Source organism: Xiphophorus hellerii, chromosome 9 (assembly GCF_003331165.1).
Source record: "Xiphophorus hellerii strain 12219 chromosome 9, Xiphophorus_hellerii-4.1, whole genome shotgun sequence".
In the NCBI taxonomy this organism is placed as follows: domain Eukaryota; kingdom Metazoa; phylum Chordata; class Actinopteri; order Cyprinodontiformes; family Poeciliidae; genus Xiphophorus; species Xiphophorus hellerii.
Genome location: NC_045680.1, coordinates 27575061 through 27590546, shown reverse-complemented (window position 1 = coordinate 27590546; position 15486 = coordinate 27575061). Strand labels below are relative to the sequence as shown.

General features: G+C 37.2%; 1 protein-coding gene across 2 annotated transcripts in view; it reads left to right on the top strand.

Annotated features, from left to right (window-relative positions):
* Nucleotides 1–15486, top strand: part of LOC116725155 (uncharacterized) — a 69919-nt gene that overhangs the window by 10259 nt on the left and 44174 nt on the right. For both annotated transcript variants that reach the window (XM_032571040.1, XM_032571039.1), the window contains exons 6-8: nucleotides 3005–3143; nucleotides 8691–8756; nucleotides 14545–14668. In XM_032571040.1, the coding sequence (XP_032426931.1) occupies nucleotides 3005–3143; nucleotides 8691–8756; nucleotides 14545–14668 (329 nt within the window). The remainder of the gene's footprint in view (nucleotides 1–3004; nucleotides 3144–8690; nucleotides 8757–14544; nucleotides 14669–15486) is intronic.

The following is a 15486-nucleotide window of genomic DNA, read 5'->3' as shown; positions in this document are numbered from 1 at the left end:
TTGGTGATGGCTTTTTAAGTCCGTTTTGGAATTCAAATTTGCATTCTGACCTCCCCAAAAAATCTAACTTTCTAGACAAACGGATTAGAGTCTGATTCAGGACTCTAATTCTGGGTTGGTCTGAATGCACTCTTAAAGCACCATTGTACAGCAGATTAGTCACGTGGTGCATCATTACTGCCAGGACGCACTGCAGGGAAAATAAACATTTAATCTTGAATGCTTAGTCATTTTGATAATAGGCTAATATAAACCTCTTTTGCCTTCATTATAAGCCTTATATAAGGCTTTTAAATTTTTGCGGCTCCAGACAGATTTTTTTTTTGTTTTTTTGGTCCAATATGGCTCTTTCAACATTTGGGTTGCCGACCCCTGGTCTAATAGGACCTGACAATCATTATAGATCTGAAACAACTTGGAGTTTTGCTTTGTTAATAACAAATGAATGAAACCTACAATCAATGTCCTAAATGTTAAGTCAATTTCATGTGGATTTTTTTGGTGTGTTTCAGGAATAATAACAGCCAAGTTTACTTAGTGGGTGCAACAAAGTATTCTGAGTAAACATCATTTTTACCTTTGTATTCCTCTTTTACATTGTTAGTAAGAGAAGAGAAATTTGTGTTGTAGCTTCTATTTTTAGAATACTTTAAGTTGTCCTTATCTTTCTTGAAAGACATAGCATCAGTGAAAATGTCAGAGGTTAATTTTTTTTTTTTTTGTTTTTTGGGTCAGTATCAACCTCTTGAGCTGACAAAACAACATTTGTGGCATTGTTGTGTTGTGGTCGAGGGCCGCACAGAATCACTCAGAAGGCTGCAAATGGCCCCTGGGTCGCTCTCTGGACACCCATGTTGTATGAGCAGTATGGGAATCCCCACCCCCAAAGAAACCCAAAACATTCCATCTCTCCATCTTTCTAGCTACAGAAAGGGTTTTGTTCATTGTACTATTCTGGATCACAAGATACATGGATGATTAGAGCAAGTCAGAGGTAGAGCGCTGAACCTCCTCTGCTTTTCTCTGGTTCCGGCCTTGACATTCTTCCTTGAAGTGTGGGCTGAGAGATAAAACTGTAAAATGTTTTGCATATGTTTTGCCAAAAGCAAAAACATATGCAGTTTTCATGCTGACTAATGCATAAATAAGTCAGGGATTTCTGAGAGTACTTAAACAACACAGCACATGTCTTAATCCTAAAACATTAAAAGCGCAGATGTCATAACAAGGCACAGCAATTCTAAATCTAAGCAATATATTATATGTGATGACTTAACCTGAACTGTTCAAGGTTTAAAATAAATAAGGAAACAATGCAAATGCTGATGCTGATGAAACTGGTTGCAAGATAGGGTGCGTTTCTGCATCAATGTTTTTTTTTTCCAGAAGCCAGCACAGCTCCTTAATGCCCAGTGATGGCATAGTTACTTTGAAAAAGTAACTTTAATCAGATTACTGATTACTCCTTGAAAAAGTAACTTAGTTAGATTACTGATTACTTGATTTGGAAAGTAACTAAGTTACATTAAAAGTAACTTTTTTAGTTACTTTCAACAACAACGTTGTGAAAATTACATTGATCTTTGCCAATTCTTAATTGCAAGTTATTTTATAATGGTAACATCAACAATGTATTTCCATTTATAAGGATGAACTGAAGGGGAGATTGTTTAATGGTTACAGCAGTACAAAAAAACTTTAGTAAATCGTTTTTGTGTGTTCCTCTATTGTCTGGAAAACTGTACATAGGATTTTAGACTCGTTCATTCGTGGTTGTTTTTACGTTCATTGCACTGTTCAAATTAGTCTCAATGTTTGCAGTTTTCTGGAGCACAACGCGAAGCTCGATGTAATTCAGAGGTAATATATTAACTTGACATTAACAAAGACACAGCAGGACGGATCATCTGGGAAATGATGGACAGGGAGAGTCTGACTAAAACTAACTGGATGCCAGACTTATGTCTGCTTATTTGCAAACTCAAAAACAGCAAACCCGCGACTCATTGAATCTGTAAGCGACTTTAGAAAAAAACAAGCCCAAAGTCGTTTATAATAATCGAACTTGGTGACAGAAACTCAAAATAGTTCCTGTTTTTCCAGTAATAATCTCCCGCTTCCCTCCATTGTTTATGTTTCTGTCGCTGCTGATACTGTTGCATAGAAACGCTGGTCACTCCCCAAGACACGTAGAGGAAATAAAATTAAATTACAAAAGAAACGCAAAGTGTTTTGGATAAGTAACTGTGGTCTGACTACTGTATTTGAAATAGCAACGCGTTAGATTATACCCAGGGATACTTGTTAACCTCTCTGATTATTTTTCTTTAGAACATTTTTGAAATTTTGTGCTCATGGTCACACCCAAGGTTTGTGTCCTGGTGCTTTCCAATGATGCATTGTACTGCTGTTCAGACAACATGTAAGGTTCAGAAATAGTAATGTAGCCTTCACTCTCATGACAAATGTCTACTGTCCTTTTTACAGAGGCTCATATAATTTATTTTTTACTAAACGCGGTAGAGTGGTCCAGGTGTTTGAAGTACCACTGACCTTACCAGTCTCTCTCTCTTTTTTTTTAAGGTCCAGTGGTAACTGATCTCTCAATTGACCAGTGAAAGTTAATTGAATGTTCAAATTTGTATTGGTAGTAAAAAAAGCTAATTATTTTAGCCTTCTCATTGTTTTTCTTTTCTTGAGCACATCAATATAATACTGATCAAACTTTGTGGAGATTTTGTTTTGGAACCAATAAAGGTGTGAACAGCTTTTATTATGGTAATTTCCGTGAAAATGTTAAGAGTTCTGTGTGATTTCATTAGGGAACTAATAACTCTGACCTTAACTGACCACGTGAACTTAAACCAAAAGAAGTCACTGACATGTTGATTGGAAGAATGTGTGACACATTCAGCTCCATGATGATGGGACACTTTTAAAAGAACCACATTGACATATATTGTAGCAGTTTGTCTGTCCTCATGAACCCATTTGTATCTCACAGATACTGGTTTACTACAGTCCAGCTCACCAGCTCTGTGTGACCAAGCTGAGGACCTGCAACCCAACCTTCATCTGCTTGGCTGCCTCTTCCTCTCCCGGCCCATGAGCCATGCTTTCAACTGCATTCTCCTCTTCCAATTGTAAGTTACCATGGCAATCATCTTTCCATGTCATGAAGTTGAATCATTTACATAATAAAAGTGGAGTAACGCTGTGCGTGGGAAGGAAGCGAGTGGCTGAGTTTATTGATCTTTATTCTGTTTTCCTTGGGATGCAAAGTGCTTGATAACAATATTCAAGCATATTTAATCTTTTTTACATTTTGACACTTAGAAATAACTAATTCCACATTTTATTGGAATTCATGCAAAATGGCAACAAAGCAGTGCATAGTTGAATGGATATGTGTGAAAATGTTTAAGGAGTTTGAAAGCATTTGTAACATCCTTTCTATGTCCTTTCTATTTTATTTTACCCTGATGTAATTTCTTTTCTATTTACTGAAACACGAGTATGCATTTAATTTGATTTCCAGAACTGAAATAACAATTAGGAAGCCACATGTATACTTAGTGATCACTTCTCTAATCCCACATTAAAAACTAAACTTCCAGACTAAATTCATATGTGAAGTTCGGGAACTGCAGGCGGTGGATGTCAAATGGAGGAAGTTGACATAAAGGGAGTAAGTCTGGAAGCATCCAAAGCTTTTTAGGAGGTGAGAATATAAATGTGTATTTCTGGTGTAACTGATCACAGATGCAGAATAAACCACCCAAATCTAACCTGCACAACTTTGAGTCAAAGCCAAGATGACTAAAACCTGTAATTTCTCCCAAAGCTGCTCCCACTAACAACTGAACGGAGACATTGTTGACTTTCATATGTATGTTTTGATGTTTTTTTTTGTTTCTACATAAAATGACACATTCCAAAAACATATCATAAGGATTTAAGATAATGAAATGTACATTTATTTTTAACAAGAGGTCGTGACAACTGTGTTATGTGTGAAGTGTGTGAGTGCGTGCACCCCAACAGTGTTTTCTCACAGATTGTGTTATAATGTATTAACAGTGAAAGAGATTCCCTTGAAATAAAGACATAATGACAGCAGGTTAGATAGTTATTTTTACATTTGCATATGTCCCAGACTGTTTTCTTTCTTTTTTTCGTTGCCAGGCTATTTTAATACATACACTGCAGCCTTTTCCTTTCTCCTTGAACTTCTTTTTTCTGTATTCCTTTGCTTCCTCATGATTTGAAACTTTTCTTTTGTTCCCTGAAAATCACTTTTCACAACCTCTTTTCGTCAACATTAACCTAAGAACAACATCACAGGCTTATCTGTACACCCTGGTCTCCCCTGCAAATTAAATTACCTTATCATACAGTAGCATTTCCTACAGGCTACTTTTGCTTTTGAACACTTTGCGATCTACTAAAATGTTCACTGCATTATTGTTGGAATGAAACTTGCCAAGTCATTTAATCTCCACTGTTGCAGATTGTTAACAGAGCTAGGACGGACTTGTGTAAAAACCGTCCTTGAGGTTAGGGCTTTACTGCCTGGCCTTCTACTGCACAGAGCTGAAATAGTGAGTTACAAACCAAACTGAGCCAAACACTGATAAAATATGATTTATTACAGCAATTCCTGAGGCTCTGTAATTTTTTAAAGTGATCCCCCTGTTTTCAGATCTGTTGTTTGACCTTGAGTTCAGTGTGGCTTCCAGAAGAGACAACCGTACTTTAAAATAGTAAATTAGTATGCGGCTATAGCCATTTACTTATTGAATCCAGATTGTAACTTTGTTTTTAAAGAAAAAGCTATAGATCTTGTATTATTCAAAGTTAATGCTTGCAGCATTGACCAGTTTGTTTGCAGGAGAGTGTAAGTCCGTAGAGGAGGGGCGCAAGGCTTTTAACAACATGGGTGGAAGGTCCTGTTATCAGGGTGTGAGAGGCTTTGAAACACCTGGCCAATCAATACTTCCTTCATTGTGTTCAAGGGGGCTTAGTGGTCGATCAATGCAGAGGCTCAATCGCACTAACACACAAACGCCACCCAGAACATGACCTGCATCCTTTACCCTTGCTGTGCCTTGGTCTGTTGGCACGACTCTACACAATGACAGGGACTCATAAACTTCATGTGTTCATAATACCAAAGCATTTTGTTTCAGAACAAAGAATGAAAATTTACATAATTAGTAACGAGTGCCTGTTTTCATGTAATGTCTTTGGAGTAGTGATGGACGATGTGTACCTAAAGCTTTAGTGTATTGATTTGTGATATTTCACAGTTGTGAAAGCAAAATTTCAGTACATTAAGAGGCGACTAGATTAAAACTCAAAACTAGATTAATTTAATATTTATACATGACCTAATGTTAAAGAACCCACACAGGTTATTGTGAATATTGCATGCAAAGAAAAAAATCACTTGGACAAGATTAAATTTTGATATAAAAGAAAATATTTTAAAACCAAACTGGAGGATCATCACACATTTTGTCCTGGAGGCAGAAGTAAAACAGCATAAACCATAAGTTCATCAATGTAGCAATGCTAAAGATTTCAACTCTAGAAGACAAAACTAATTACAAAGTTCATTCCTTCTATTATCACAAATAATATGTTATCATTGAGAGAAGTTGTGAATTAGGGAACTATAGAGTGATCTTTAGATGTTGCACACCTTGAAGATGCTTCACTGAAATACCGATCAACATGCACTACAGGCAGACCAAAACAAAGCAACAGGATCACAAGCTGATCATTTTCTAATGAGCAGTGACTAGGATAATGCTAGCTCCGAACAAGAGCAGGGAAGAACAGTCATTCATGTCTAGCAGAGAAACTGTGGATTGTTGAAAAGGGTCTAGTTTTTGTTACACGTGAAATTCAAGATCTGTGCCTGATTACCATTACATTTTCATTACAATAGAAGCTTGGATAAAACAACTTAAAATTCATTTGTTTTTTTTCTTTACATGGATCACTGCAGGCAGTCAGAGCCACACAAAAACAGGTTGCTCTAATACCTTCATTATTCTATTGCCTGGCCACCTTTCCTGTCAATGACATAGGAAAGTATTATGCCATGAAAATAAGGCTGTAGAATATATGTAATGTTCATCAGCTAAGGGAGGCTGCAGCTCTCAGATGGTCTGTGTAGCTCTGCTGCAGAACTGATGCAACTGCAGCTAAATTGTAGAATGATGCAATAATAACATTCATCAATCTAATTTTACGGTTTACAGGTGCTTTATTCACCTGTGGTTTCTAGATACTTGAAAGTGAAACATGACTTACTTTCGATTCATTTGACAAATAATTATTTGACAACTTCTGTTTTAAGCACTTATGGAGCATTAACATTTTATTCCCAAGCCTTCATCTCTAGGTCAGTTGTTTCTCAAAACAACAAAATGAGAGTGTAATTTTTAAAAAATAAAATAAAAATCTTCCCACCATCTTTGATCCCAATGTATCTCACAGTCCTGTACATTGGAGGATATGATTCACATGTCCATCTGCACAGTCCCCTTCATTTTCCCATTTTTAAAACCACTTAACATTTATTTTTTTGTTAAGCCAGCATACATGACAAGATAAATAATGTGACAGCAGGTTAAATATAAAACTTTCCCGTTATCAAAAAGGCTATTTCATATTTGATTTTAAACCAGGGGTGTATAAATTCAGTCCTCAAGGGCTGGTGTCTTTATGATTAACTTGAGGCTGCTTGGTAAAGCCAACTGATTAAAATGTAAACATATACTATGAAGGGTGAAGTCTCTAGTTGACTGAAAAATGTGATTAAATGTGCAAGACTCTAGTTACTGCCCAAACAGGACTTCACTCTATTTTGTAGTCTGAACAAGGAGAGGTCAAATATGAAGTTACTCTGAGACACAGTGAATAAGGCACAATGTCAACCTGTGGGTGGAGATAAAGATTGGGAGGCCAGATAATTCCCCTCGGATCCAGCTGTGACATCCGATTAGGCTGCAAATTGGAACGGCTCACTGAAGGACATTTTAAGGCCCATGTGGGTCGGAAAAAATGTCAGACAAGTGTTATTCTTGTTTTTTTGGGACTTCAACTGTTCTTCTCCAGTGAAATCTTCCTACATAAAAGATTATATGCATTTACATCTAACAAAGTATATTTATATGGATTGGTATTCTCACATGGTCAAAATTATACCTTGAATAAAACATACAGTTTCATTCATATTTGTTTAAACGTCTAATAAAGCATTACAACTTGAAGGCACATTGTTTTATGTACCCATCAACAGGTTTCTGATACAAGTCTGTCTGAATATTTGTTGATTCCGTTTTATTTACATGACCAGAACCAAATGTGGAGAAGCAGCATTCAGCTTCTAAGCACCACTAATCTGTATCGAACTTGCAGAAAACTACAAACAGCTGGAACGCAGGTGTGTTTGTAGCCTTGATTTGAAGGGTCTTAGTGTTTCAGCTGTTAAGCAGTTTTCTGGAAGAGTGGAGAGCAGAGTAGACCAGAACCAGAAGACCTGAGTGCCCTGGAAGGTTGATAGTAATAAGAAGAGATTCTACAACCAGCAATCGTCCCACATCTCAAACTGTTGGGATAGAACTCTGTCATCTGGGATGTCAGAGCTAATCCCAATAGTTCTTACACACACTACTGTATTAGACAAATAATTAAATTGGCAGTACGTCTTGTTTCATCAAACTTCTTCCATCCAATTTAGTAAATCAAACCAAACATGAGTATTTAGCAGATTAAGCTGTCTGGCATTGACAGAGACGATTTAGCAGGTTTTTACTGGGCACAACTCCCACACACAACTCTGCTGCTCAGCCCATAGAAGAATTTTCCTTATAACTGTGGCACCTATTAATGAGGAATAAACAAGAATGATTGCTACAATGAAAAAATAATTAGGCATACACATTTTCTTTCCTTCTTCCTGTATTAATTATTTTGACAAAGTATAACTTAGTTCAAATTAGCAATAAATTCAAACTTTTGCAATAACTTCTTCTTTTCAAAGGTCTTTGGTTTGTAGATGCAGATTGTTTTTTTTTCTTCTAGATTGAAAACGGCTCTTCCTACGTCTGTTTGGTATCTCCTTTGAATGGTTTGAAAGTGAGCAGAATCAAAAGCTTGGGTGTACTTCAGCCCTTAGGTGTGTGGAGAAACCAGCAATAGATCTACAGTCTTAGTAACCAACTGTTAAGAGATTACAGGAGCTTTAACGTGTAAGGAGGGAACAATTGTTGAAACCTGTCTTGAAACCAACTGTAAAAGCATTCCTCTCTGATACTTGTCACGCCGATCCTCTTTATGAAGACATGCGTGTTGTTTTGGAAATGCTGCTTCTCAGAGTGTGATGTTCGAGGAGCACATGAAGAGAAGATCCCAACGCTGATCCCAAAGGCATCCTTTGTTTTGAAAAACCTAAACTGGAACAGTTGTGGAGGATAAAGGGATTGCTTTACAAACAGAAAGTGATTTTAAAACTAAACCTCGTAACTCTTCATATCTTTCAGACACTTTGATCATGCAAAATCTGTTTTGTTCAATGAAGGAGTCTTTTCTAAAGGCTTTGATACCTAATCATTCTCCTATATATTTCTCTATTTTCTTTCAATCTGTCCTGATTGTTGTTTTGTTTTTACTTACAGTATATCAATTGGGATTAGCTATGTGTTGGCTGGCAGTGAGGCTTTTGCTGCTCTTCTTGGTATCAGGTGAGTTGAATTTAAGAACGATGTGAATAATGTGTACTGGCTGAACTTAAGTAGCATTTTATGAAACCCAAAACCAAACTGTAGTCACTTAATCAGCATCCTCTTAAATCTCTAATAGAATTTATTTTCCAGTTTAGTGTTACATAATCAGCTAAAGCAGCACATGTACTTTTGAAATTTTGTAAGCAGCCGTGCAGGGTAAAAATAGGTAGAGTTCTGTGGTTCACTGGAGGTTTTCAATTACAAAGAAATGTACATCTTATTAGTGGTGGACTGCAGTTTTCTGGCCGATTGCTGATCTTAAAAAAAGCCTGACCCACTCATTCAGATTTTGGTCAGTACCATTTTTTTGTTTATGTTTTTGCTGTCTGAAAAGTTGCTTAGCATAGCAACAAAACCGCTAGGTTGGCAGCAGTGTGGTGACTATAGTTAACTGCCCAGGTGAAGACATGACTCGAAGGGCGGGCCGGTCAGTCTGTTCTCTCTTTTGCAGAGCAAAAGGGAACAGTGGCTGATTTCAGACCTTATCAGAGGTAGAGAAGATCAGGGGATAAGATTGATTTCTCATGCATCAGCTGATCGCCAATCTCCCAAAACGAAGGAATAGCCAAGGCAAATTGTTGGTGCACCCCTACATTTTTTCTGTAAACATTTTTGGTTGATTTTGAAACACAAAATGCATCTATTATTGGAATCAGGAGTGCATTAGGAAAATTGATTAGGAAAATACAGAATAGTTGTGAAACAATCTTAAACTTCCTTTGGCAACATTGCAGGGATATTCCAAGCAAAAATGAGATGAAGCTGTGTAACTCTGTTCTATGTGACTGGAGGAAAATGTAATGTCACATGCCCTGCATGGCAGCCGACAGCAAAATATTAAAATTTTCCAGCAGCCATTGTACAGCGATAAAACCAGCAGAACAAACTTAGCTTGCCAGGTGAGAGATTGGGCTTGGCTTGGGCTTGCCAGGTAAAAAAATTGTAATGCAAGAACTTTGAACCAGACACTAGCAGAACATTTACTTATTCCCAAAAATACATCTCTCTGCTGGTTTCCTTTTTTTGCTCTTGGACTATTTCTAGAAGCAGGAGATACCCTGGAAGGATAGAAACATACAAAAAGTGAATTTTGCATAATAGTGGACCTTTAAGACTCTGAATGTCAGAAGGCACTTCATCTATTGTTTTACTATCAGACTACTTTGGATAAATATATCCTGCTAGCAATATGGAAGATAATATAAAATATCAATTCCATGGTAATGTTAAGCTATGTCTCGGTGATATGAAGATATTTCATCATTAATGACTGCCATTAACCTATTGTCTGATCTTTTTCTTCTATTTCTTTGAGTGATAGTTTAAAAAATGTCATTTTTAAATTGTAAAGAACTTGAACTTCTCAAAATATTAATGTTTATAGATGGATCTATAATACCATACTAAGTATTGCATCCAAGCTGGTTAATGAACAACTTTATGCATGAAAGGACTAAACTATATGTTCAATTTTATTTCAATTTAATTAGTCAGCCTACTTTGAATAATTAATTGGGCATACCTTTTGATGACTAGGATCAATGGCAATGTATGTGTGATTGAATTAAAATCATTTTTCAGTAAAGTACATTTGTTGGGAATGAGTGCAATACACATGAATTAAATTGGAAATTGAATGCATTTATTTCAGAACCTTTACCATAATAAGACTGGAATGTTTGAAAATTGGAAATTATGTAAAATTGACTTTTGTTTTTTTGTATCATGTTATAATGTCATTCCCTCATCAAAAGATACCTGGAGTGTTGTTTTAATTTGTTCATGCATATTTGAGTAATCCTTGAATTTCCATTGACAGCTACCAAGCTGTGCAAAACGCTGATCTCACAATGCCCCGCCTATTTAACCAAAGTTCCACCTTAAAGCTGCTGTTCGCCACTGAGCTTCCACTACACTTAGCAGTCCTCCCCTGCGTTTTCCCCACTCGGCTCCTTCAGACTACTGGTACCAGCAATTAGCAGCACACCTACTGGAACTGCACATCTGCTGAGCTTATCATACAAACTGCTTTTCAGTGAAACGCTCCTAAGAACAGATGTAAATAGCATCACAGAGAAGCATTGTTTTGATGATGTGCTGAAGAGGGTTGTTGCTACTTGACTGTGCTATAAAATACATAAGGCAGCATCTTTAAAAATAGATAGGGTTGCTGTTTAAAGTTTAATTCTTTGTAGAAAGTCAGATATGAGGCAAAAATGTCATAAAAGAAAAATTTTAATCCATCTAAAAATTATTTCACGTCATTTTCTCTCTGTATGAAAGGGAAAGGAGAATTTGTTGTCACAGTAAAAATAGACTTTTAGAGCCTGCATGTGTGAACAGATGTGGGAAATATTTCCTCAGTGCTGCTACAAAGTTTTAAGGGACATGTTTTTAAACTTTAGGACTTTCTCATCACTGTGTGCTTTCGCTCGTTCCAACATATGGGTGGAAATTAAAAACGTTTTCCGCCTGGGATTAGGACTTTGATAGTGGAGCAGACAGGCCTGCTTTGTTATATCCTTTATTCTCTATAAGTTGTGTATATTATATTAAAGATGTATTTACATTGAGAGGATGGTGAAACCATATTGGAGTTAATCATTTCTGTGGTCAAATGAAAGTTGATTAACTCTTCACCAGGAGAAGAGTTAATGTAGTGAGTTCCTCTCACTACATTTTGGTTCCTTGGTTGTTCAAAACAAGTATACAATTATATATTGCAAAGATCCCATTGCAAATAATAACAGGAGTTTTCTTAGAATTCTAAAAAGACAACACAACCTTAGATATGACCTTAGCTTTTTTTAGATATGATGATGATATTCCAGTAAGGAGTAATGCTCTGAGCAGTTGCATGAAATTGCTTGTAAAACTCAGTAAATGACCTTTTGGAAAACTTTAGAGATGGGAGGAAACTATACCGTTGAGGTTTTATTTTATTTTCCATTATGATGGGAAAAAAGCAAATCTGCATCTCATCTCTGTGCTAATGGCCTTTAATTAGCGGGTGTTACTTTGAATGTCATGTTGCTGTAAATGTGTGTTCTGTGAGTTGTTGCTGTAGAACAGGAACTTAGGCACTTCAAAAAGTGTTTGAAGATAACCATCAGAGACATGTTTGATGCTGAAATTAGATGCTAAATTTGGGCAAAGCAAATGACTGTGTCGTATGCTACATACAGACCCTACTGCTTCAGATGTTGACAGAAAGAACTGCTTTCATGTCAAAGTTTAAAGACACTCGGCTACATCAAATGTATCTGGATGGAACCCTGTTTGTCAAATGGGCAGGCATGAAACCGTCTCAAAGACTAAACTAGACATCAGAACAAGTTAAACCTGGTCGTTAAAAGTTGTCTTTTGTAGGAATTATACATGAACATAAAGAGCTTCTGCTCGCATATACATACCCTGCCCGACTGAAATATCACTGCTTGACATCCATAGAATTAGATCTGACATCTTTATTTTAGTTATGGAAAAAAACAAATCATTGTACATGTTCCAGCATCCTGCAGCCAGCTGGGTCAGCCTGTATTCGGGTGGATTAGGGCTTACTTTCTTTGAATCTGTTGTCGGAAACCTGCTGCTCCACATCTTGATGAGGTTTTTAGGTGATGCTGCTTTTCATCTTTTACTTTTCAACTACATTCATGAGTTTAGATGCATTTTCCTCCAGGTGAACTTTGGAAGAGATGTAAAGGATCTTCAACCCTTGATGGAGTTCAATCCTTATGCTTCCCCATTTTTCCTGATTCAAACCATCAACTTAGGCTGTGTTCACACCAGCTCTGTTTAGTCCATGTTAGTTGTACTCCAGTTTATTTATCCAGAAATTCCGGTTTGTTCAGGGAGCTATGAATGTGAAATCAAACCAAAAACGCAAACTCTGGTCCGTCTACACACCTTGGTTCTCGGTTCAGTTGAAGTGAACTCTGGTGTGGTTCAAATGCATATTTAAACCCGAGAGCTCTCCAAAAGCAGAAAGTGATCTACAGCGCAGGGCATTCTGGGTAAATACAATTAAAACAAATGTGCGAGTCCAGCGCTACTGGGAGAAATGACTTCTGGTCTTTTACCAAAGACACAAGAGAAATCCTACTACCTCCAGTATCTCAGAACACTCCATTTTTGGCTCCATTTTGTGAAGAAGGAAGTTGCGCTCAGTTTCCTCAGAGGTTTTGGTGTTGTTTCCGTCAGTGGTTCTTGGTGCAGCGTCCCCACAGACGAGGGGGTAAGCAGGTTGTTCATGGGGTTTGGATCGTTTGATGCAGTGCTGTGTGAAAGGACAGGGATATTTTTTTACTGTATGGGAATAAGAACAGAATCAGATATTTGTTTAGGTTGCTCCCTCTGTTGGCTTACTGAGCTTTTCTTTCTTTTCTGCAATGCATTACTCACAGTAGTTAATGTTGCTTACAGTGATTAAACTGAAAGAATACTGCACAGAAGTAGAGTAAAAGCCAGAATGCTGTACTGTTTAAACTCACAGTTGGATTATTTGGGTCTCTTCTGGTGATTGCTGTCTCTCCCCTCAATTCACACCTCCTCTTTCCCTCCCAGGCCTATAATTACCTTTATCAGTTAACAGGGCTAATTTATTTTGTCATGCCCCAGTAAATCCTTTACCCAAATAATATTATTCACACTCTGCGGGACGGTCGGACTGCTTCATTGGCACGCTTGGGTGCTTCATTATCAGCACGCTCAGCGCCAGGGGAGATGCAGCGATTTGTTGTGGGAGTAGGAAGGCAGGGTTAGTGGAGTGAAAAAAATCTTGGGAGGCCTCCTTTGGATAAACCATCTTCCCCCTTCTTCCAGGATGCTGCAGTCAATAGAGTGCTGCAGGTTTGTGTGCAGAATGGCCTTCGCAGGGTGGTGGGCGCCTTGGACACAAACCCCACTGAGCTGCTGAGGATTTACAGCCTTACTGAGTCATTTCACCTCAGCATTCACTTCATTGTGATTTAGCCTTAGTTTAAGCGAGTTTTAGAATTCAAAAAGTCTGGATTTTCCCTCGAGCCTAAAATATAAGAGGATTAGAAAACTATCTTTAACCCGCAAATATCAGTTAAATCTCATGTGTTTAATTAAGATGAAACCAAGCTCAGCCTTATCTCTACAGATGGTGAACTTAGTAATTTGGCTCTTGTTAATACCGCCCGCATTACTTTTTAATATTTTTTTCTCTACTTCATATTTCATGTTGATCTTGATCAACACCTTGTTGATCTTTGTAGAAACATGTTGGACCTATTTGCTCCCATGTAGGGTCTTTTTATGGCTCTTTTGTGCAATTGAATATTTCAGATCATCAAACAATTTATATAATCTGACTAAACATTAGCAGCTGTTTTTCAAATGTTGAAATTGAATTGTCCATTGGGTTTCTTAGCTTTAAAGTATTAGCTTCTGTCAAAATGTCAGAATTACTTAAAAAAACAGAGCTGCTATTTGAACAGCATGAACGTACCAACCTACCTGAGTGCAACTCAAACAATTCGGCACTCATTTAAATGTGTCACTCCAGACAGACGTAAAACGAATCAACAATTTATTCTTTAAAAAAAAAAAAAATAGTCGTTGAACAAAGATGCCGAGATGTGTTTTAGAAGGATACCGTTTGTTGGATCTCCATGGTGACAGCATGTTAGGTTAAATATTTCTCCCTCGATGAAAGCAGACGTGTGATTTATTAAAGCTAACAGGTAAGATTTCTCCATGTGTTTCCATGTCTCCACAGACACTTTTATGTGATCCCCGCCTTCACCTGGATTCTGTCTCTGGCCATCTTACTTGGCCACACAGTCATTCAGCCCATCACCTCGTTGTTCACCCTCCTCAAGGGAATCCTGCTCATTGTTACGGTAATTCTGTCTAATGTTGTTAGTAAAGGATTTTCCAGGGTAATTGTTCTGGTGATAACTCAAACATCTTTCAGAAGAGAAGCAGAAGGGTCAAGTTGTCTAAATGGAGATTTTAAAAAATGTGAATGTCAATAAAACTGACTTTTAATAATTTGATAATTTGACATAAAAAAGAAGACTTGAGCTAATCCTGATGTTCTTATATTATCAAGTTCCTTGCAAAAGTATTTATGTCCCTTGAACTTATGTGCACCATACAAAACTTTATTCATGCAGTGTTTTAATATTCATCCAAAGACAAGAACCTAATACAAACAAGACTATATAAATGGATGTTCTCACACACTCTTACCAGGCTGGTGTTTACATTATGCAACACAACCCTCATGGGAAATTAGAGAAAACATCTCTTCACAAACGAGTGTCCCATACTGAAGCATGTAGCCCGCACTCTGTGCAAAGCAGAGAGTCACTTAAGGTAATTTGAATATATGCAAGAGAGCTACTGATTAAAATATTTTAGATTCAATGGTGGTCACAAGTAAAAGGTGCAGGATAAAAGTAAAGACCAAATGCAAAACAAAGAATTAGCTTTCCTTAAGTGTGGTATCAGCACCAGGCTAATTTAAATGTGTTTACTTCTCTTAATATTTACATCGTATACGCATATGATATATTAAGTCAGATGGTCAATACTAGAGTCTATTAGTAGCATAGACTAGGAGTTTAACAAATCAGGGTTTTGGTTTGTGAACACTCCTGGAGTACCACACATCAACTAAAGGTTAGCAACCATTTATATCTTTCTACAAATCAGT